This window comes from Hemitrygon akajei, chromosome 6 (genome assembly GCF_048418815.1).
Source record: "Hemitrygon akajei chromosome 6, sHemAka1.3, whole genome shotgun sequence".
In the NCBI taxonomy this organism is placed as follows: Eukaryota; Metazoa; Chordata; class Chondrichthyes; order Myliobatiformes; family Dasyatidae; genus Hemitrygon; species Hemitrygon akajei.
In genome coordinates this window covers 47497645-47519161 of record NC_133129.1, presented here as the reverse complement: position 1 = coordinate 47519161, position 21517 = coordinate 47497645, and the positions used below count along the sequence as shown (strand labels likewise).

The 21517-nt window shown below is 40.3% G+C and overlaps 1 protein-coding gene across 1 annotated transcript in view; it reads left to right on the top strand.

Moving 5' to 3' along the window:
- Positions 1–14706, top strand: part of LOC140729047 (isocitrate dehydrogenase [NADP], mitochondrial-like) — a 64887-nt gene extending 50181 nt beyond the window's left edge. The window contains exons 8-11 of the mRNA XM_073048326.1: positions 254–366; positions 4877–4974; positions 7147–7239; positions 8622–14706. Coding sequence (XP_072904427.1) covers positions 254–366; positions 4877–4974; positions 7147–7239; positions 8622–8706 — 389 coding nt within the window. The 3' untranslated portion in view covers positions 8707–14706. The remainder of the gene's footprint in view (positions 1–253; positions 367–4876; positions 4975–7146; positions 7240–8621) is intronic.
- Positions 14707–21517: the final 6811 nt, after the last annotated feature.

Sequence of the window (21517 nt, the reverse complement as noted above, 5' to 3'; positions counted from 1 at the left end):
CATCTCCCTTGGTGATGTCCATTCTCTTGATGAGCATAAAATTATATAATGGGAGGGGGAGAGGGAAAGTAACTGCCCAAAATATATATATTAAAAAAACACAAGTGTATGGTTGAATGTATGAGAAGTAATTCAAGTTTATATTAGCAATAATGTATTATGAAGCAATCTGGAGGGGGGGAAGGGCAATTAATACTTTAATAGGTTGACTAATGCCTTGTCTGGTCTTGTCATAATGACATTTTCTCTGCAGGATTTGGTTCTCTTGGGCTGATGACGTCAGTGCTGATTTGTCCAGATGGGAAAACAATTGAAGCTGAAGCTGCTCATGGAACAGTTACTCGCCACTACAGAGAGCATCAGAAGGTCAGCGCCCTACAGTCGAGAGCAGCACGGGACGCCTTGTCCGTCCATCTTTCCTGAAAGCTAAACCTCGTCATAGTAAAAAGCGAAACATTGAACGCACTTGTTCAAAGGGAGCTACAGTATTTACTGTTTAAGATAAGCATCAGTTGATATTCAGAGTGACATTGGTTGTAACTAGCTTTGAATAATGTTTTTAGAAAGAGTAATTGAACTAGTTACATTTTCTTAATTTGCTATCAGTGACTCTGTCATTAAACATGGAACATTGACCAGTGCTGCAGAGAAAAAGGCCATTTGGCCTCATTGCCACTTTAAAACCGCACCTGGTATGTATCCCTCAATTCCACACCTGTTCATGTGTCTGCTGAAATACCTGTTAAACATTGCTATCATGCCTACTACTGATACTTCCCCTGCCTGTGTGTGTTCCAGACACCTACCACTATGTAAAGAAAAATAAACTTGCCCTGTAAATCTCCTTTAAACCTTCCCCAGTTTACCTAAAGTAATGCCCTCTAGTATTTGAGGTTTCCACTCTTGGGGGGTGGGGGTGGGGAGGAGAGAAATCTACTGTATAATTTTATTAAATTTAATGATAATGTAATTTCAGAACTCCCATAATTTTATATACTTCTATCAGGTTGCTTTTTAGCCTCTACGTTTCGAGATAAAACAACCTCTGCTTAGAGCTATTTTCTCTAATCCAGGTAACTTCCTAGTAAACCACTTCTGCACTTCTCCAAAGCCTCCAAATCCTTCTCATAATACGGTGACCAGAGCTGCAAGCAATACTCCAAATGTGATCTAAATAATGTTTTATAGAGCTGTAATAGGACTTCCTAACTTTTGTTATCAAGTGTGCCTTTGTTACTCAACATAAAGTTTGTAAGACATTATCTCCCCAGTCTAAAACCATGGTGACTATCCCTAATAAGACTGCTTTTCCTGGTGCAAATAGTTCCTGTCCGTTAGAATCTTCTCTAGTATTTTCCCAATGCTCATAGGTTTATAATTTCCAATTTTGTTTCTATTGCCCTTCTTAAACAGATGAACAATATTGGCTATTCTCTTGTTCTCTCAGACCTTGTCTGTGGCTAGGGATGCCCAAATCTCAAGTCAGGGGCCTAGAAATTTCCTTTCTTGCTTCAGTCAATAACCTTGGTTAGATTTATTGAGGTTCTGGAGACCTTGCCCCCCTTAATGTTCTTTAAGACCCAACTCTACCTCCCTTTTGATATTACTGTATATTGCCCTAGAATATCAGCATACCCTTCCTTGAGCTCATGATCCTCCATGTTCTTCTGGCTGAATACTGACACAAAGTTTAGCCTGTTGCCCACTTCCTCTGCCTCCACACAGAAATATCCAGTGTCCAATATCCCAAATATCTATCCTTGAGTGGGCCTTTTCTTTCCCTAGTTACTTTCTTATTTTTAATGCATTTATAGAATGTTTTGGGATTTTCATTAATCTTACTTACCTTTTCATACCCTTTTAACCCTCCTGAGTCGTATCCTACTTCCCTTACTCAGTGGATTCCAGTTAGTTGGGACACAATGGGAAATTAGTCAAAGTTTTATGGAAAAGTTAAAAAGATATTTTTTTTAAAAGACAAACTGAGTAACAAATTATGTATTTAAATGAAACACAGAACAATTAGAACACTGCCAATACTACTGTAGTACTATAAAACTGTGTATTAGTTCCTAATACTTACTAACTGAGGAATTCATCTGTGTTGCGTTGTTTGGAACACAGAATAAACAAGGTCAGTGCAAACACATAGTGCATTTAGGGGACTGTCTTTGTACAACACTGTTGATGATTGCATCCTCCAAGTCAACATTTTCTTTTATATCTAGATGATTGTCGATACTTTCAAATTATTTGTAGTTTTTAACTCGTTGAAGTAGTGCTACAAAGATATTTCTCTGGTTGCCGACCAGTGGTGAGTTTACTTGAGGAAGGATATACTGGCTTTGGAAGCGGTGCAGAGGAGGTTCACCAGGTTGATTCCAGAGATGAGGAGGTTAAACTATGAGGAGAGATTGAGATGCCTGGGAATGTACTCGCTGCAATTCGGAAGAATGACAGGAGATCTTATAGAAATATCTAATGCTTTCATGATTTTATATAAGATAAAGGCAGCAAAGTTGTTTCCACTGGTAGGTGAGACTAGTACTGGGAGACATAGACTCAAGATTCGGGGCAGCAATTTTAGGACAGAGATGAAGAGGAACTGCTTTTCCCAAAGTATGGTGAATCTGTGAAATTCTCTGCCTATTGAAGCAGTGGAGGCAACCTCAATAAATGTATTTAAGATAAAATTGGATAGATTTTTGCCTAGTAGGGGAATTGAGGTTTATGGGACAAAAGCAGGTAGGTGGTGATAAGTTTAAGTACCCAGATCAGTCATGATCTCATTGAATGGCAGAGCAGGCTCAATGGGCCGGATTGCCTACTCAGGCTCCTATTTCTTAAGTTTTTATTTCACTTTCACTGCTGGCCGTTTCTGACATCTCCAAGCCTGAATGCTTGAAACCACAGTGAGCAAAACGGCTTGCTCACTTCTTGTCACCATCAGTGATAAAAATCACTGCTTTCTGAACACAAACACATGCAAATAATGCTATTTAAAAACTGTTTGCTCCAAACATGGGGTAGTATCTAACTGTCTCAAAAGTGCTTGCAACTGGCACTAGTTAGAAATTGTTTGGCAATAGTCTCCTGCCCCAATTAAACAGTACCCAAATAAATGAAGAGAATCCTGGCTATTTTCTCAATTAGTTTTTGTTCCTTATGAGTTGTCCCGAATAAGCAACTGACCTGATTAACTAATGGCCCAATTAACCAGAACCCATTGTGTTCCTCACAAACCTTGTTCAAAATCAGCTTTCTTTATCTTTTTAACTAAATTTACAACATCCTTTGTCATTTAAAATTCCTGAACCTTGCCATCTCTACCTATCTTCCTCACAGGAAAATGTTGATTGTGAATTTTGACCAGCTGGCCTTTACACTGTAAATGTCAGACGTGGACACCCAATCCTAACCTACTTTTGCCATCAATGCCTAATACTATTGTAAATAGCCTTTACTCAGTTTAGTACTTTCCTTTGAGGTTCAGTCTTATCCTTATCTTTAACTATCTGAAAACTTAGCTAAATGGAGTTAAGTTCATTGTTTCTGAAATGAAACTCCAATTTCTTGGCAAGGCATACCAGATCAAATCATTGTACACAGTGTATTTGGGTAGTGCAAGGTAAAACAATAACAGAATGCAAAATAAAGTACAAAACAAGAATAATATGTAACATTTACAGAGAAGTGCAGGTAGACAGTAAGGTGCAAGATCATAATGAGGTAGATTGTGAGGTCAAAAATCCACTTGAAGTGGCTTTGCATTATAGAATTTCATGATACACAGAGTTCTAACCACATCCCACCCCCAGGCAATGCCTCTATCCACAATTTGATATGAGAAACAAATAGCTTGTTTGTTTTAACTGAAGGAATTTAAAAGTTGCATGTTAATGTATGCATGGGCCATCCAAGGATTTTCCAATAGTTTTCCTAGATGAGAATGCATAACTTCATTCATGGACTGAATATTTGAATCATTATGATTTCATGCTAAGAATAACAAACGCTTACTAACTTGCACTGGGGCTGCATTGTCAGAGAAGATGTTGGGTGGAGCCTTTTAAATCCTGTTGCTTCTCAAGTGTTGTATGTCTGCGGCTATCCTTTTGTATTTAATATTTTAAATTCCAGTGGAATTGCAGTGGGAGCTGTAGTTAAACCTTCCTACCATTTGGAATGCTGTAGCACCACCTTTGCAGGAGTGTGAGACAAGTTAATGAACCTAGCAGTAGTATCCATTAAAATATCAGCATAAACATTTATAATGGCTTGCCAAAATAAAGACAACATTTCTGGTATGCAGTTGAGTTTGAACTATATCTGTGTAGCCTAATCCAATTATTGCAGCCTTGCAATCTTGCGTTAAGAAATTAAGAGTGGTCTAGGCCAAGGTCACTGGAGTTTTGAAGAACAAGGGATCCAAGGTTCTGAGGGATTCATAGAGCAAGTGCTGGTAGATTGTTTCTGAGAGAGGAAATAGGAATGGTAAGCTCTCGGGGTGGTCAGTATTTGGATCTGAAATGAAGAGCAGTTTCTTTAAGGAGAAGATTCTACATTCGGATTCTTTCTCTCTGAGACAGGGATCAGTAATGGAGCATATTCAGTAATAAGGCTAAATGACTTCTGGACGTTTGTGGAACCTATTGATATAGGCAGTGAGCTCAGGGCAAGCCACAACCTGTTGGAATGGTGGGGGAAGCTCAGTGGCCTGCTCTTTGTTTGATTTCTTAAGGCCACATATCTGCATTGGTTTGGTCTCCAAGTGGGTGAGAAGGCAGGTGTTTCTGGATCATGCACAGTATCAAAGCATAAGATTGTGTTCAAATTACACATTTTGTGACTTTAAGTTTTCTCAATTTAACACCAGGGCAAACCCACCAGCACAAATCCAATTGCCAGCATATTTGCCTGGACTCGAGGGCTGGAGCACAGAGCAAAACTTGACAGCAATCAGCAACTTAAGCAGTAAGTTCAAATGTTCAAACATTCATTTATTATCAAAGTATGTATGCAGTATACAGCACTGAGATTCATCTTCTCCAGATAGCCGGGAAACAAGGAAAACCATGGAAGTCGTTCATAGAAAAACATTATTTCCCCCCCCCACACAAAAAAAACAAATCTTGCAACCAGCAACACAATCCTCAACCACCCCCCCAAAATGTGAAAAAAATGGGCAAATGACAAGGACATCAAACTCCGAATGCCAATCCCCCTTCCACAAAAAATCTAATAGTGCCAAATCCCCACAAGAACATCAAAGCCCCCACCGGCACAAAACAATCTTACAGTTCACGCCAAACGGCAACAAGAAAGAATGGGCAAAAGCACAGAACACACAAAAAAAAGCACAAAAACTGAAAGAGCCCAATTTGAACTAGTCTACAGTCCAATCTATAAATTGCAGAACCTCGGCAACATCCTCGAACAACATTGAGGGAGAGAGAGGCCACTGGAACGCAGACCCCTTCCCTCAGGTGCAATGAGTGAGAGACTGCCACACCCAGATGCGCCATCTGGCAGCAGCAAGCGAGAGATCCATCACAGCAGCAAGAGGCAGGTAGTTGGCGCAGAACACTCTCTTGCCTTTTGCCTTCCTCATTCACCTCAATGCTTTAAATGGTGAGAAATGGAGTCAATCGCGGGCTCACTTCTTTGCCTTAAGGCTGCTCGTCTCCTGAAATTTTTTTCGGAGACAGCAGAGCACTAGATCACTGAATCGTTTTCCAAACTGTAGATCGCAGGCTCTGACAGTCCCAGAAACACATTTAAAATTAAAAAAGAGACAGAGAAGTGGAGTAAACAATTTCGTGGACTATGTGAAAGATATTGCTTGAGGAAGAGTTGTTCACTAGTGCCATCTTGACTGGACACAGTCAATCTTTGTGTTTTGATGTGCAGAGTGATGTTATAAAGAGAATGCGGAGAGTGAGACCTGAATGCTTTATCCAGTGAATTTTCATGGGAAAGCTGTCTGATGGGTCTTTCATCTAGCATTAAATTTCTCCTGGGGTGGATTTTCTGGTTATGGTAATACCAAGTCTGCTCTGTTATAATCTTTCAATGTCATTAGCAGTTTAAAGCAAACCCACTGTTACACTCTGGAAATTCAGCCAGAAGCAGAGACAATTGGGGAGAAATTGAAGTTGAATGGAGGTCACTGGAGAGAGAGTTAGCATTGATGCGGAGGATAGAGTCAGTCCAGATCAGATTCTGGAGTGAAGGAATTCATGGCAAGGATCCTTTATAGGAGACCTGGAACAAAAGTGGGTGTTGGGAGCGTGGCATAAGTTGGCAACTTGAGGGAAGTTGACAGCTTGAAGGTGGATCCAAGAGCTTCGACACAGATCTCTTACCCGGAGTGGGTCTGGCATGCCCGGTGAAGCTAATTCTGTAAGTGGTTCTTGGTCACAGGACTTGTGGGCAGAAAGATTAAAGCGAGTGACATTCAAGTGAGCTGGTGCCACTGAGTGTATCTGGGCATTTCTGTGCTTTGCAGTTTGTGCTGATTCTATCATTTGCCAGACAAGTATGCTGCTTTGAATTTCTGGATCGCTTCACTAGAAGGGAGAAAGGGAGGAAATGTATTTTCTCTCTTCTTTTGAAGGAGTCCAACTTCTCTGCCCCTGCCATGTCTGAGAATGTAGAGAATTCTGAATCTTACCAGTTTTTGACATCACTTAATCTTGCCAATTTTAACTTTATTTTAAACTTGACGCTCCTTTGTACAGTTTTTCTTTGGTCTAACTCAATCCTTGCCACCTACTCAAAATTTATGGTGGTTTTGTGTTGTATTAAAGCTTTGGGTCAGTGATTTAAACAAGTATTAAGAATATAATTTTCAAGTGAACAGTGCTTCAGATGAATTCAAATCCAAACAGGCTTTAACAGGGGTTCAGGATTTTGATAGGACATTTAATGGGATGAAATGCCTGATTGGATTAACTCGCCACTTGCCTTTCCCAGTGTGGAAAGCAGCGCCAAGTCTGACCTGTTGAAATTTCTTTCAGTCTCTTATGATAATTATAGATACCTAATAAACATGTTATCTGTAGACCTGTTTCCTCCCGATCTGTGATATGGTACACATTTTACAATAAAGTTGTCTGATACTTCTGCTCCATTACATTCTTTTAGGTTTTCTGACGTACTAGAGCAGGTATGTGTGGAAACTGTGGAAAGTGGAACCATGACAAAGGATCTTGCTGCTTGCATTTATGGACTTCAGAAGTAAGTTGCTTATTTTTAAAAGTGATGCAGTCACTGCAGGATCTTTAAATATTCTTTAACGGTGTCAGCATAGACAAACATCAGAGGGAAATAAATCATGGGATTAGGTAACACTTTCACCTACAACAGGAAAGGAAATATAATTGTGACTGACACCATTTCCATGAGGTCAATTTCCCCCTGAAACTAGAAAATGTGAGTTAAACATTGTAGTATTAAATTAGCTCAGATCTGATTGAAATGCTTTGACTTAACTCTTGGAGGGTTGGAACTGAATGAAAATATAAGCTTTTCTATAACATTTTGATAAAATTGCCAGTGTATTGAGACCTTGAGGCTTTAAAAACTAATAAAGAACAAAATAATACCTGTAGAAAGAGTAGAATCTGTGAGTATTGGAGACAAAAGCCACCCAAAAATGGTTAGGAGCAGCTCAAATCTGGAGCTAACAGGACGCATGAATGGGTGTTTCAGCAGAAGCGGGGCAGAGTTCAGCAGCACAGCGGAGAAGTGTGCTGTGGTCCAATGCTCACCTCTGGGTCAAGTGTGCTCCTGTATTTTCAAAGAGGCTTACTCAGCCTCAGAATGCCAGGCTTGTTGAATGGAGATTCAACAGAAAATGAACAAAAAACCTGGGCCCTTCTCAATATTTACAGTAGATTGAAGAATAGTAACTGGTTACTCCTTCCTATCCCAAAGCTCTTTCAGCGTAATCCCTTCAAATTTTCCCCAATTCCCTTCTGAATCTATTTTCAATGCATCAGTGGGCAATACGTTCCAGAAGCTTACCCCCATATGTTGCTTTTGATTCTTTTGACAGTCACCTTAAATTTAGCAACTCTTCACCCATTTGAAATTCATCTGAAACTCTTGCCCCTTGTGATTTCTTCATCATTGTGTCTTAAATTATATCAAGAAATTTTATTAGCACTTACTGGCAAATAATTAAACATCAATTTGGTAAACATGATCACATCTTAAAAATGTACCAAATGAAGAAATGAATTCCTATAAAAATAGTTTACAAAATGGATTTGCATCAAGTGTCAGAATTCAGCAGTGACAGCAAACAAGCATGACAATATAAATCATTTTTAGGAAAAAAGTGCAACTTTCTCATCAGTAGGCAGTATGTCATTTGCATAATTGCCTTGCATCACTAATCATATAAGTTTTAAATTAAGGGACTGCAATGAAGTGTTCATGCTCGGCGCAGGGAACAGTCACTTATAATCATTGTTACAGAACAATAGGCACCAACTCCAACAGGGTCTGGTTGTAAATATCAAATTGTTCTTTGTGCCAATGTTGAAAAGGAACTGAAAGCTGAAAACCTGTTCTGAAAGTTTCCACTAATATGCTGTAATTTCCTCCATTGTTAGTATAAAGCCGTGGCAGCACTATGTATACACTGAAGAATTTCTTGATGTCATCAAGGAAAACCTAGACAAGAAGTTGAGTTGTTGAAACAGACCAAGAACAATAAAGAATCTTCAAAATTCTTCCCAGGCTGCTGGTTACTGCGCTGAAGCTGGCATTTACTCCAGCTGAACAGCTTTCTTCACTGGACGTGAAATGGCATTTATTTTTTGGTATTATCTGTTAATTTTAATAGTTTGTTAAAATACAAACAAAATGTTTAGTTTCAACTACTGCCCATAATTCCGTCCTGCGTCAATAGTTTGCCAGAAACTTCTGTTCTGTATCATTGTCTGAGTCGGTAACACAAAAGCAAATCTGAACCAATTTCAAATTCTCAATTCAAATCAAAATCATTTAGTAACTAATGGAGCACTATATTTAGATTTTTGCATATTAAAAGGAACAATATGTTTTGTACTTTTCTTCTTAAATTGTCCTGTGTCCTATTTCAACAAGCCTTCTTGTAACACTTTTGTTAGCAAAAATTCTAAAATACTGGCAATTCATTTTAGACCTGTCTCAGCTATCTAAAACAATAATTATAGTGCAACCTTTAAACCTTTCAGTAGTGTTAACATGCAGGGCCTGTACACTGCATCCTAGTTAGCATAAAAGAGTTGAACTCTAAATTGATAGTGGTGATAGTTTAATTATATCAGAGATACATGAAAATTAGGTTTGGTGGACATAGATTTAGAAGGGGGGGTCTTGGGAGGAGAACCTTTCTTAACCTGGGAGTGTGAATATCTGGAGCACACTCCCTGACAGTGGTGGAAGCAGAGTCTCTGACAGCATTTACAGGTAAAAGGACAAACACTTTGATTGCCAGGGTATTGAAAGCTCTGGGGCAAGAGGGGGAAGATGGGATTAATTTTGATGGATGTACTGGGCTGAATGCCTGGCTGTATGACTCAGTGACCATTACCATTGTTCCCAAGGATTTATCCCGAATTCCCCTCTTTCCTCCCCATTTCTGTGACTTCTCTCAAATGTCCATCAACTTGCCTTTTGATTCTATTTCTCACTAACCTGCACCAAGGAGTAGCTTATGGTAGATAATTAACCTACCATCAAGTCTCTAGGATGTGGAAGAAACACAGAGAAGTTCCAGGAGATCACGGAGAGGATGTACAAACTCTGAACCTGCAGCACCCTAAGTCAGCACTGAACACTGGTCTTTGAGCTGCTGGGCAGATCATATCTAGGAAGTCTCCATTCTCTACCCTCTACTTCCATCCTGAGCTCACTTGTCTATTGATGCAATTAAAATGTATCGCTTCATATAACATGGATAGTAAAATAATTAGAAGCATATGAGCAAAATGCAAACAGGACCAGCTAGTTGGTATGTGTGAGATGGGCCAAAGGGCCTGTTTTAATGTGGTATAACTATTGACAACTCAAAATCATCTGCATTTAAGTCTCTTTCAGAAGAATTCTCGTAGTTCTCAATAGTTACATTTGTAAGACCATAAGACGTCAAAGCAGAATTAGGTCATTCAGCCCATCGAGTCTGCTCAGCCATTCCATCATGGCTGATCCCAGATCCCACTCAACCCATATGCCTTCCATCTCACCCATATCCTTCAATGCCCTGACCAATCAGGAAATGATCAACTTCTGCCTTAAGCATACCCACAGACTTGGCCTCCACTGCAGTTTGTGACAGAGCAATCTAGTCTAGCAGTCTAGATTCCCTAGACTAGCTAAAATAAAACACTCCTTACCTCTGTTCTAAAAGGTCTCTCATCAATCTTAAGGCTGTGCTCTCTAGTTCTGGATACCCCCACCATAGGAAACATCCTCTCCACATCCACCCTATCTAGTCCTTTCAAAGTTTGGAAGATTTCAATGAGATCCCCATGCATTCTTCAAAATTCTAGTGAGTACAGGCCCAAAGCTGCCAAGTGCACCTCATATATTGACCCCTTCATTCTGGAAATCATCCTCCTGAAACTCCTCTGAACTCTCTCCAATGGCAACACATCCTTTCTGAGATATGGGGCCCAAAACTGGTGACAATACTCACAAGTGTGGCCCAACTAGTGTCTTATAAAGGCTCACATTATCTCCTTGCCTCTATATTCTATAAATTATTAAATAAATGCCAACATTGCAGTTGCTATCTTTACCACAGACTCCACCTGTAAATTAACCATCTGGGTGTCTTGTAAGAGGACTCCAATGTCCCTCTGCACCTCTGATGTTTGAAACTTCTCCCCATTTAGTCCGCACTATTGTTCCTTTTACCAAAATGCATCATCATACATTTCCCAACACTGCATTCCATCTGCCACCTCTTTGCCCATACTTCCAATTTGTCTCAAGTCCTGCTTTAATCACATTGATTCCTCAGCACTACGTCTCCATCTTCATATCATCCAGAAAATTTGCCACAAAGTCATCAATTCCATTATCCAAATCATTGACAAACAATGTGAAAAGTAGCGATCGCAATACTGACTCCTGAGGGACACCACTGGGATTTTCCCAACATTCTCTGTAAACTCTGGAGACTGTGTATGAAACTTGCAGATCAGCACTTTCAAATACTCAACCCTCCCTTTTAGGCACCAACAATCATTTCACAGTCAAAGTCACTTTTCTCATATTTAAGACCATAAGACCTTAAGATATGGGAGCAGAATTAGGCCATCTGGCCCATTGAGTCTGCTCCGCCATTCAATCATGGCTGATCCTTTTTTTTCTATCTCCTCCTCAATCCTAGTTCCTGGCCTTCTCCCCGTAACCTTTGATGCCATGTCCAATCAGGAACCTATCAATCTCTGCCTTAAATACAGCCAGCGACTTGGTCTCCACAGCTGCATGTGGCAATAAATTCCACAAATTCACCACCCTTTGGCTAAAGAAATTCCTCCACATCTCTGTTTTGAAAGGGTGCCCCTCTATCCCAAGGCTGTGCCCTCTTGTCCTAGTCTTTCCTACCATGGGAAACATCCTTTCCATATCTACTCTTTCTAGGCCTTTCAACATTCGTTTCAATGAGATCCCCCCCCCCCCCCCCAGCCTTCTGAATTCCAGTGAGTACAGACAAGAGCCATGAAACGTTCCTTGTATGATAACCCTTTCATTCCTGGAGTTATCCTTGTGAACCTCCTCTGGACCCTCTCCAATGCCAGCACATCTTTTCTAAGATGAGGAGCCTAAGCTGTTCACAATACTCAAGCTGAGGCACCACCAGTGCCTTATAAAGCCTCAGCATCACATCCTTGCTCTTGTATTCTAGACCTCTTGAAATGTATGCTAACACGGCATTTGCCTTCCTCACCGCTGACTCAACCTGCAAGTTAACCTTCAGGGTGCTCTGCACAAAGACTCCCAAGTCCCTCTGCATCTCAGATTTTTGGATTTTCTCCCCATTTAGACAATAGTCCGTGCATTTATTTCTACTACCAAAGTGCATGACCATTCATTTTCCAACATTATATTTCATTTGCCATTTTCTTGTCCATTCTCCTAACCTGTCTAAGCCCTTCTTCATCCTTCCTGTTTCCTCAACACTACCTGCCCCTTCACCAATTTTCATATCATCTGCAAACTTAACAACAAAGCCATCTATTCCAACACCTAAATTATTTATAACAGCATAAAAAGAAGTGGTCCCAACACAGACACCTGTGGAACACTACTAGTACTGGCAGCCAACCAGAAAAAGATCCTTTTATCCCCACTCACTGCTTCCTACCAATCAGCCAATGCTCCAACCATGTTAGTAATTTTCCTGGAATACCATGGGCTCTTAACTTAGAAACAAAGAAAACCTACAGCACAATACTGGCCCCTTCGGCCCACAAAGCTGTGCTGAACATATCCTTACCTTAGAACTACCTAGGCTTAACCATAGCCCTCTGTTTTTCTAAGCTCCATGTATCTATTGAGGAGTCTCTTAAAAGATCCTATTGTATCCGCCTGCACCACCACTGCTGGCAGCCCATTCCACACACTCACCACTCTCTGCATAAAAAAAACTAACCCCTGACATCTCCTCTGTACCTACTTCCAAACACCTTAAAACTATGTCCTCTTGTCCTAGCAATTTCAGCCATGGGTAAAAGCCTCTGACTATTCACATGATCAGTGCCTCTCATTATCTTGTACACCTATATCTGGTCACCTCTCCTCTGTCGCTCCAAGGAGAAAAGGCCGAGTTCACTCAACCTATTCCCATAAGGCATGCTCCCCAATCCGGGCAACATCCTTGTAAATCTCCTCTGCACCCTTTCTGTGGTTTGCACATCTTTCCCGTAGTGAGGCGACCAGAATTAGGCACAGTACTCCAAGTGGAGTCTGACCAGCGTCCTATATTGCTGCAGCATTACCTCTCGGCTCTTAAACTCAATCCCACGATTGATGAAGGCCAATGCTTCGTATGCCTTCTTAACCACAGAGTCAACCTGCATAGCAGCTTTGAGTGTTCTATGGACTTGGACCTCAAGGTCCCTCTGATCCTCCACTCTACCAAGAGTCTTACCATTAATGCTATATTCTGCCATCATATTTGATCTACCAAAATGAACCACCTCACAAGGTTGAACTCCATCTGCCTCTTCTCAGCCCAGTTTTGCATCCTATCAATATCCCGCTGTAACTTCTGACAGCCCTCCACACTATCCACAACACCTCCAACCTTTGTGTCATCAGCAAATTTACTAACGCATCCCTCCACTTCCTCATCCAGGTCATTTATAAAAATCACGAAGAGCAGGGGTCCCAGAACAGATCCCCGAAGCACACCACTGGTCACTGCCCTCCTTGCAGAATATGACCCGTCTACAACCACTCTTTGCTTTCTGTGGGCAAACCAGTTCTGGATCCACAAAGCAATGTCCCCTCGGACCCCATGCCTCCTTACTTCTCAATAAGCCTTGCATGGGGTACTTTATCAAATGCCTTGTTGGAATTTATATACACTACATCTATGGCTCTACCATCATCAATGTGTTTAGTCACATTCTCAAAAAATTCGATCAGATTTGTAAGGCACGACCTGCCCTTGACAAAGCCATGCTGACTGTTCCTAATAATATGCCTCTCCAAAAGTTCATAAATCCTGCCTCTCAGGATTTTCTCCATCAAATTAGCAACCACTGAAGTAAGACTCACTGGTCTATAATTTCCTGGGCTATCTCTACTCCCTTTCTTGAATAAGGGAACAACATCCGCAACCCTCTAATCTTCTGGAACCTTTCCTGTCATCATTGTTCATGCAAAGATCATTGCCAGAGGCTCAGCAATCTCCTCCCTCGCCTCCCACAGTAGCCTGGGGTACATCCCATCCGGTCCCGGTGACTTATCCAACTTGATGCTTTCTAAAAGCTCCAACACATCCTCTTCCTTAATATCTACACGTTCAAGCTTTTCAGTCCACTGCATGTCATCTCTACAATTGGCAAGATCCTTTTCCGTTTTTAATACTGAAGCAAAGTTTAGTACCTCAGCTATCTTCTCCGGTTTCATACACACTTTTCCACTGTCACACTTGATTGGTCCTATTCTCTCGTGTTTTATCCTCTTGCTCTTCATGTACTTGGTAAGCAGCCTCATGTGTGGCACCTTGTCAAAGGCCTTCTGAAAATCCAAATATTACAACATCGACTGCATCCTCTTTATCTATCCTACATGTAATCTCCTCAAAGAATTCCAGCAAATTCATCAAGCAGGATTTTCCCTGAAGGAAACCATGCTGACTTTGTACTATCTTGTCCTGTGTCACCAAGTATTCCATGACCTTATGCTTATCAATTGACCCTAACATCTTCCCAATCACTGAAGTCAGGCTAACCGGTCTATAATTGCCTTTCTGCTGCCTTCTTCCTTTCTTAAAGAGTGGAGTGACATTTGCAATTTTCTAGTCCTCTGGACTACTTGTCTACTACTTAATGCTGGACTACTAGCATTTTAGCTTTTAAGTGAAAGCCTGAAAATATTTAATTATTGTTTGACTTATTACATTGTATATTCTCACTGCTATGTCATGATCTTCAACACTTTGGTTTATTGGCAATAAAAGTTGTTCTTGGATTTATTTGGAGAGGCACCAGATGTGTTGGTATACCAGAGTCAGTTACTGTAGATTTCTGGAAGCTACTGGACAGTTCACATAGAACGGATATCTGGGAATGATTTCTTCTTTCCTGGATTGGTAAGTTCTGTAGTTGATAACAGGGATTGAGCTTCGTGCACCTCACCCCACCCCACCAACCATCCATACCCACCAATTTGTTGGGCAGGCAAAATAGCAAACCTGAATCTGCTTATTCAAAATCAGAAATGTTGGAAGAAATCAGGCCGGTCAAGCTGTATCTGTGGAAAGGAAAAGCAGTCAACCCTGCAATCTGCTGATCCAGGTCTTCAAGCATTATGGCATACTGCACCAAGCTATTAATGGGAAGAGTTTCCATTCAATCAAAGATTTTAATCAGGAGATTAATTTATTTATTTATTGAGGTACAGTGTGGAATAGGCCCTTTCAGCCTTTTGAGCTCCGCTGCCCAATAACCAATGCTATCCTGATCACAGGATAATTTACAATGAGCAATTAACCTACCAACCAGTATGTCTTTAGAGGGAACCAATGCACCCAGAGGAAACCCAGGTGGTCATGGGAAGAACATACAAACTCTTTACAGGTAGGGGCAGGACCCAGGTCACTAGTAGTGTAAAGCGTTGTGCTAATCACTATGCTACCATGCCGCCGTGTTAAAAGCCCTGAATTATGGACATCCCTTACACATGAATGAGGCCCCACAACATCATTAAGTTCAAAAGTATGACGTGCATATGATCATTCCCATAAACAGCAGAAAAAGCTTCCTTTCTTTTTCCACATTTTGTAATTTCCTTTCAGTCATGTGCTTTCAAACCCATTCATTACAATATTGTGGAGGTGTGGTTGCCATTTCACATGATTTTCAAAGTCAAAGTAAATTTATTATCAAAGAACATAAATGTCCCCATATACTATCTTGAGATTTCTTTAATGCAGGCATTTATAGGACAATTAAAAATATGCAATAGAATTTACTAAAAAACTACATAAATAAAGACTGCCAAACAATGTGCAAAAGGCACAAATTGCGCAAATAAATAATACTGAGAACATGAGTTGTAGAGTCATTGAAAGTGAGTCTATAGGTTGTGAAGTCAGTTCAGAGACATTATCCACACCTATTGGTGTTTTATTTGGACAAAGTTGACTTATGGAGATCTGTCAAAATGGAATCTGTTGGTTACCTGGGGATGATCTGTACTTGGAAAGCTGAATAAAATTCCTTCGATGAATACTCTGCCACTTGAGAAAATCGGCTGGGTTTGGATTCCTGATGGCTACTCATAAGAATGTTTATACATACAAAGGAGGAAATACCCTTCTCAGCTGAAGTCCAGCTATAAATGCCAAGTCTGCCAATGTACACAATGTATGCTCGTATTTGATAATGAGTGTTCAGACAATTATCAGCATTTTGAAATCAAAGGCTATTGAAGTGGTTTTACCATAATCTATCTTGATGCTTAAAATTATTTCATATAAAATTAACTGTGGAAAAAAATGAAATTTGGTCTTGAATGTCTGAATATCTAGAACCATATACTGTAATGAAAGTGAAAGGGATGTGCTTTCTAAAATGGAAGAGTAAGAACAAATACCCTTGAAACAGGACTGTTCACAACACAGAAGAGTCAGAGTGAAACTGACTAATTGATTTAGGGAAGGCATAACTGAAAGTAATGGAAGACTGTGTAGTGATGTGCTACACACAGAGCTAGAAATAACGACATCAGAGGTGCATTACAAAAGTCTCTTCCCGCGCGTGGGCTTTCTCCCTTGCTAGTGAAGAAGAAGGCCCAGCGCCATTTTGTGAGCCAGTTCGCCTGTGTAGAAAGTGGGTTGAGACAACTGCTCATTTACAGCAATGTTGTCTGAAAGCAAATATAATTCATTGTTAGTTCATGGCAGTACAAACTGAAGCACCATTCTATAATATCCTGACATTTGCTACACTCAGTGGCCTGGTCATTAATGCACATGTCTAATAAGCTAATCATGTGACAACAAACTAATACATTGAAAGCCTGAGGTTCAATTGTTAAGACCAACTATCAGAATGGGGAAGAAATGTGATCTAAGTGATCTTGACCATGGAATGATTGTTGGTGCCGGACGGGGTGATTTGTGCATCTCAGACACTGCCGATCTCCTTGGATTCTCACACACAACAGTCAAGAGTTTACAGAGAATGGCAAGAAAACCAAAAAAAACAGTGGCAGTTCCATGGGCAAAAAATGCCTTGTTAATGAGACAGTTCAGAGGAGAATGGCCAAACTGGTTCAAGCTTATAGAAAGGCAACAATAACTCAAATAACCACACATTACAAAACTGGTGTGCAGAAGAGCATCTCAGAATGCACAATATGTCAAACCTTGAGGTGGACGGACTACAGCAGCTGAAGACTAAGTTCCACCCCTGTATATCATGTGTATCATCTGATTACTTCATTGTCCTTTGGAGCTCAATATTACCCTTATAATTTGGAACCTGCAGCTTACCCTTGCAACTCATGTAGCCAGAATGGTCTTGCTCTTTGTAGATCAGGATATTGATAGAATGGAACACTGAAAGAATCTTCATCTCTTTGATGGGATGTTAAATCAAGGCCCTATTTGCCCAATCAGAAAGATGTACAAGATTGAATGGTTCTACCTAAAATAGAGCAGAGAGTTCTCTTATCCAAACATACCTTCTCAACCCATCAAATACTAACATAACAATCAGTGGGCCATTCGTTATTTATTGTTTGCAGGTTAAATGTTGGTTTAAGATAACAACAACTGTACTTTCAAGAATATATTCTGGTGCTTGTAAAACATTTTGAGGTTTATTAAGAAAATGAATACAAGTCTGTTGATTTCCAATGAAGAAAGATGTTCAGTCTTCTGGATGCAGAAATTAATTCATTCATGAAGATCTGATTATATTAAGTGACGAAGCAAGTGGGAAGGTCCAAGTAGCCTACTCCTATTCCCTTTTTCACTCAAATGTCTCTGCAACCTGCTGCAAATGTTTACATGCTTGCAGGGAGCCTTGGGGTAACTGCCACTGTTGAACTTGTATTTACATTTGGAAATCTCAGTTTGCAATTTTAATCATAAAATTAAGATTACAATTTCAATAAAGCCACCATATGTGCTTTCACCAATTATCATTGAAATATTGAAAATGTTTACAAGAACACCAGCTAGGCAGGGCCCCAGAGGAGTGATGAATAGCTGATTCTGCTCCTCTATTTATGAAGGGCTGTAGGGTCAAACAGGCAATGATAATACGGTATTGCAAGATGTAGACTCCTTTAACCAACTGCAAGGGTAAAAAGATCCTTGTCGGAGTTATAAACTGGCTCTGCACAGTAGCCAATATAAATTTCAATGAGAAATAGAAAAGGCATGTAAAAAGCACAATGTTACAATAGTCATGGGGGATTTAAATTTGCAGATGGATTCAGAAAATCAGGTGAATGCCAAGAGAGGGAATTTGTAGAATGCTTATGAGATGGGTTTTTAGAGCAGCTTGAAGTAGAGTACACTAGGGAACAGGCAATTCTGGATTGATTGTTGTGTAATGAACCAGATTGATTCAGGTCAAGGTACCTTTGTGACGCAGTGATCATAATATGATAGAATTCATCCTGCAATTTGATTGGGAGAAGATAAAGTCAGATGTATCAATACTAGAGTGGAGTAAAGGGAATTATGGAGACATGAGAGAGGAGCTGACCAAAGTTGATTGGAAAAGGATATCAGCAGAAGAACAATGGCAGGAGTTTCTGAGGACAATTCGGAAGGTACAGGTTAGATACATCCCAAAGATGAAGAAGTATATTAAAGGGAGGATCAAGTAACTATGGGTCACAAGGGAAATCAAAAGAGAGGGCATATAAAGAGCAAAAATTAGTGGGAAGTTAGAGGATTGGGAAGCTTTGTAAAACCAACAAAAGGCAACTAAATGCCATGAGAAGAGAAAAGGAAATGTGAAGGTAAGCTAGCCAACAGTATAAAAGAAGTTACTACAAGTTTTTTCAAATTTATGTAGAGTACAAGAGAGACATGAAGTGGATATTGGACTGCTGGAAAATGATGCTGGAGATTTAGTAATGGGAGGACAAAGAAATGGCAAATGAACTTAATATGTATTTTGGATCAATCTTCACAGTATGCCAGAAATTTGATGAGTGTCGGGGGGCAGAAGTGAGTGTACTTGCTATTACTTAGGAGAGGTGCTTGGGAAGTCGAAACATCAGAAGGTGGGTAAGTCACCTGGACCGAATGGACTACACCCGATGGTTCTGAACAAAGTAGCTGAAGAGATTGTAGAGGCATTAGTAACGATCTTTCAAGAATCACTAGATTCTGGAATGGTTCTGGAGGACTAAAAAATTGCAAATGTCACTCCACTCTTTAAGAAGGCAGGGAAGCGGAAGAAAGGAAAATATAGGCCAGTTTGCCTGACTTCAATAGTAGGAAGGATGTTGAAGTCCATTATTAAGGATGTTATCAGGGTACTTTGAGACATTTTAATAAAATAGGGTAAAGTCTGCATGGATCCTTAGGGGGAAATATTGCCTGACAAATCTGTTGAAATTCTTTGAGGAAGTAACAAGCAAGATAGATAAAGGAGCATCAGCAAATGTTGTGTACTTGGACTTGCAGAAGGCCTTTGACAAGGTGCCACACATGAGGCTGCTTAAGGTAAGAGCCTATAGTATTACAGGAAAGATACTAGCAGGGATAGAGGATTGGTTGATTGGCAGGAGGCAGAGCCGTTTGGCTGATGGTGACCAGTGGTGTTCTGAAGGGATTGGTATTGGGATTGCTTCTTTTCACATTAGGGTTAGGGTTAGGGTATGTCAATGATTTGAAATTTGTGATGAAAAATGAAATTTGATGCCAAGTTTGCAGACAACACAAAAATAGTTGGAGGGGCAGGTAGTATTGAGGAATCAATGAGTTTGCAGAAAGACTTGGACAGATTAGGAGAATGGGCAAAGAAGTGGCAGATAGAATACAGTGTAGGAAAGTGTCTGGTCATGCATTTTGGTAGGAGGAATAAAAGTGTCGACTATTTTCTAATCAGGGAGAAATTTCAAAAATCTGAAGTATAAAGGGACTTAGGAGTCCTTGTGCAGGATTCTCTAAAATCAACGTGTAGGTTGAGTTGGTGGTAAGGAAGGCAAATGCAATGTTACTATTCATTTTGAAAGGATTAAAATTTATATGAGCAAGGATGTGATGCTTGCTTTATATGCTTTAATAAGGCATTGGTCAGGCCACACCTGGAGTATTGTGATCCCCTTATCTAAGAGAAAATGTGCTGGCATTGGAGAGGGTCAAAGGGATGTTCATGAGAATGATTCCATAAATGAAAGACTTAGCATATGAGCAGCTTTAGATGGCTCTGGGCCTGTACTCGCTGCAGTTCAGAAGAATGAGGAGGATCTCATTGAAACTTACCAAATATTGAAAGAGTGGATGTGGAGAGGATGTTTCCTGTAGTGGGTGAGTTTAGGATCAGAGGGTACAGTCTTAGGATAGAGGGATGTCCATTTAGAACAGAGATAAGAAGGAATTTCTTTCACTGGGGGTGGTCTGTGGAACTCATTGCAAAGGGCTGCTGTGGAGGTTAAGACATTGAGTATATTTAAAGCAGGTTAATAGGCTCTTTGTTAATCAGGGCATCAAATGTTATGGGAAGAAGGTAGGATAATGGGAATGAGAGGGATAATAAATCAGCCATGATGGAATGGCGGAGAAGACTTGATGGGACAGGTGGCTTAATCCTGCTTGTATGTCCTATGGTCATATGGCACTTATTAGAAGTTCCATTGTGAGAACATTTACTGACGATACTCTCAGTATGTTTCACAAACTCAATATGAGAGAAACTGGATTTGAGCTTGTTATTCAGCTTTTGGAGAAGAAATCAGCATTAATGTAAAGATGTCTTGTACATTATTCCATACTCACGTCCGCCTTTCCCCAGTATAAAGGAAGATAGCAAAAGCTTTTTTAGGTATGTGAAGAGAAAGAAGATAGTTAAGAACAATGTTGGGCCCTTGAAGAATGAATTGGGTGAAATTGTTAAGGGAAACAGAAAAATGGCAGAAGAATTTAATGAGTATTTTAGATCTGTTTTCACTAAGGAAGACACAAGCAATCTCCCAGATGTATGGATGGGCCAAGGACATAGGGTAACAGAGGAAATGAAACAGATTGACATTCGGAAGGAAACGGTGATGAGAAGACTGATGGGACTGAAGGCTAACAAATCCCCAGGTCTAGATGGTCTGCTAAAGGAGGTGGCCCTGGAAATTGCGGATGCATTGGTAATCATTTTCCAATGTTCCTTAGATTCAGGATCAGTTCCTGAGGATTGGAGAATGGCTAATGTTATCCCACTTTTTAAGAAAGGAGCGAGGGAGAAAACAGAGAACTATCGTCCTGTCAGCCTAACATCAGTAGTGGGGAAGATGCTAGAGTCCATTATTAAAGATGAAATAGTGGCATATCTAGATAGCAGTGATAGGATTGGGCCGAGCCAGCATGGATTTACCAAGGGTAAATCATGCTTGACTAATCTGTTGGAGTTTTTCAAGGATGTAACCAGGAAGTTAGACGGGGGAGATCCAGTGGATGTAGTGTACCTCGATTATCAGAAGGCATTTGATAAGGTCCCACATAGAAGATTGGTGGGTAAAATCAAAGCTCAGGACATCGGGGGGAAGGTATTGACATGGATAGAAAACTGGTTGGCAGATAGAAAGCAAAGGGTAGCGGTGAATG